Below are 793 nucleotides of genomic sequence, written 5' to 3'. Positions count from 1 at the left end.
CTTTCAGACGTGACTATCTTCCCTGCTCCCCCCCTTCTCTTTTATATATATATTTAGAAAATTTTCTGTTTAAGTAAATCTTAATTGCATGTAGCAATCCAAACCTCCAACGAGACATGCCGCATATCTAGTGTACCACTTATCATGGAGTATTTCTAATTTTAAAATTTAGATGCATGACATGAACACTGTAATTATAATTCTGTACCTTTCAAGAGATTAATTAGTCCATTTCTATCGTGAATCCAGCAAATTCATGCCTTCTATTATCAAATCTTACGTTTTTCCTGAACTATGCAGCAAAAACCGAGGTGAAGAAAGATTTTCTTCACATAAATGACTTTGATAAGGACACTATTTTAAATATGTTGGATCGAGCCATTGAGGTCAAGGCATTAATTAAATCAGGGGACAGGACATTTCAACCATTTAAAGGGAAGACATTGGCAATGATCTTTGCAAAGCCATCAATGAGAACGCGTGTTTCATTTGAGACTGGCTTTTCATTGTTAGGTGGCCATGCTATATATTTAGGACCTGATGATATCCAAATGGGCAAGCGAGAGGAGACTCGAGATGTTGCTCGTGTTTTGTCTCACTATAATGATATAATCATGGCTCGTGTTTTTGCTCATCAGGTATGATGGTGAGTTATGTATATTTGATAAGAAATACGGTTGTTTATTGATTACTTCTTCATTTTCTGGATTTAGATATTAAGCATGAGTTTGGTAAGCAGGTAAACATTGGTGACAAAGTTTCTTTGGTAGAATTTTATGTGTAATTTTAAAAA

General features: G+C 34.8%; 1 protein-coding gene across 1 annotated transcript in view; it reads left to right on the top strand.

The window, feature by feature from the left end:
- Window positions 1–793, top strand: part of LOC107496000 (ornithine carbamoyltransferase, chloroplastic) — a 4722-nt gene that overhangs the window by 1769 nt on the left and 2160 nt on the right. The window contains exon 2 of the mRNA XM_016117204.3: window positions 301–638. Coding sequence (XP_015972690.1) covers window positions 301–638 — 338 coding nt within the window. The remainder of the gene's footprint in view (window positions 1–300; window positions 639–793) is intronic.

The sequence above is a fragment of the Arachis duranensis genome, chromosome 6 (genome assembly GCF_000817695.3).
Source record: "Arachis duranensis cultivar V14167 chromosome 6, aradu.V14167.gnm2.J7QH, whole genome shotgun sequence".
Taxonomy (NCBI): domain Eukaryota; kingdom Viridiplantae; phylum Streptophyta; class Magnoliopsida; order Fabales; family Fabaceae; genus Arachis; species Arachis duranensis.
This window is presented reverse-complemented; position numbering and strand designations above follow the sequence as displayed.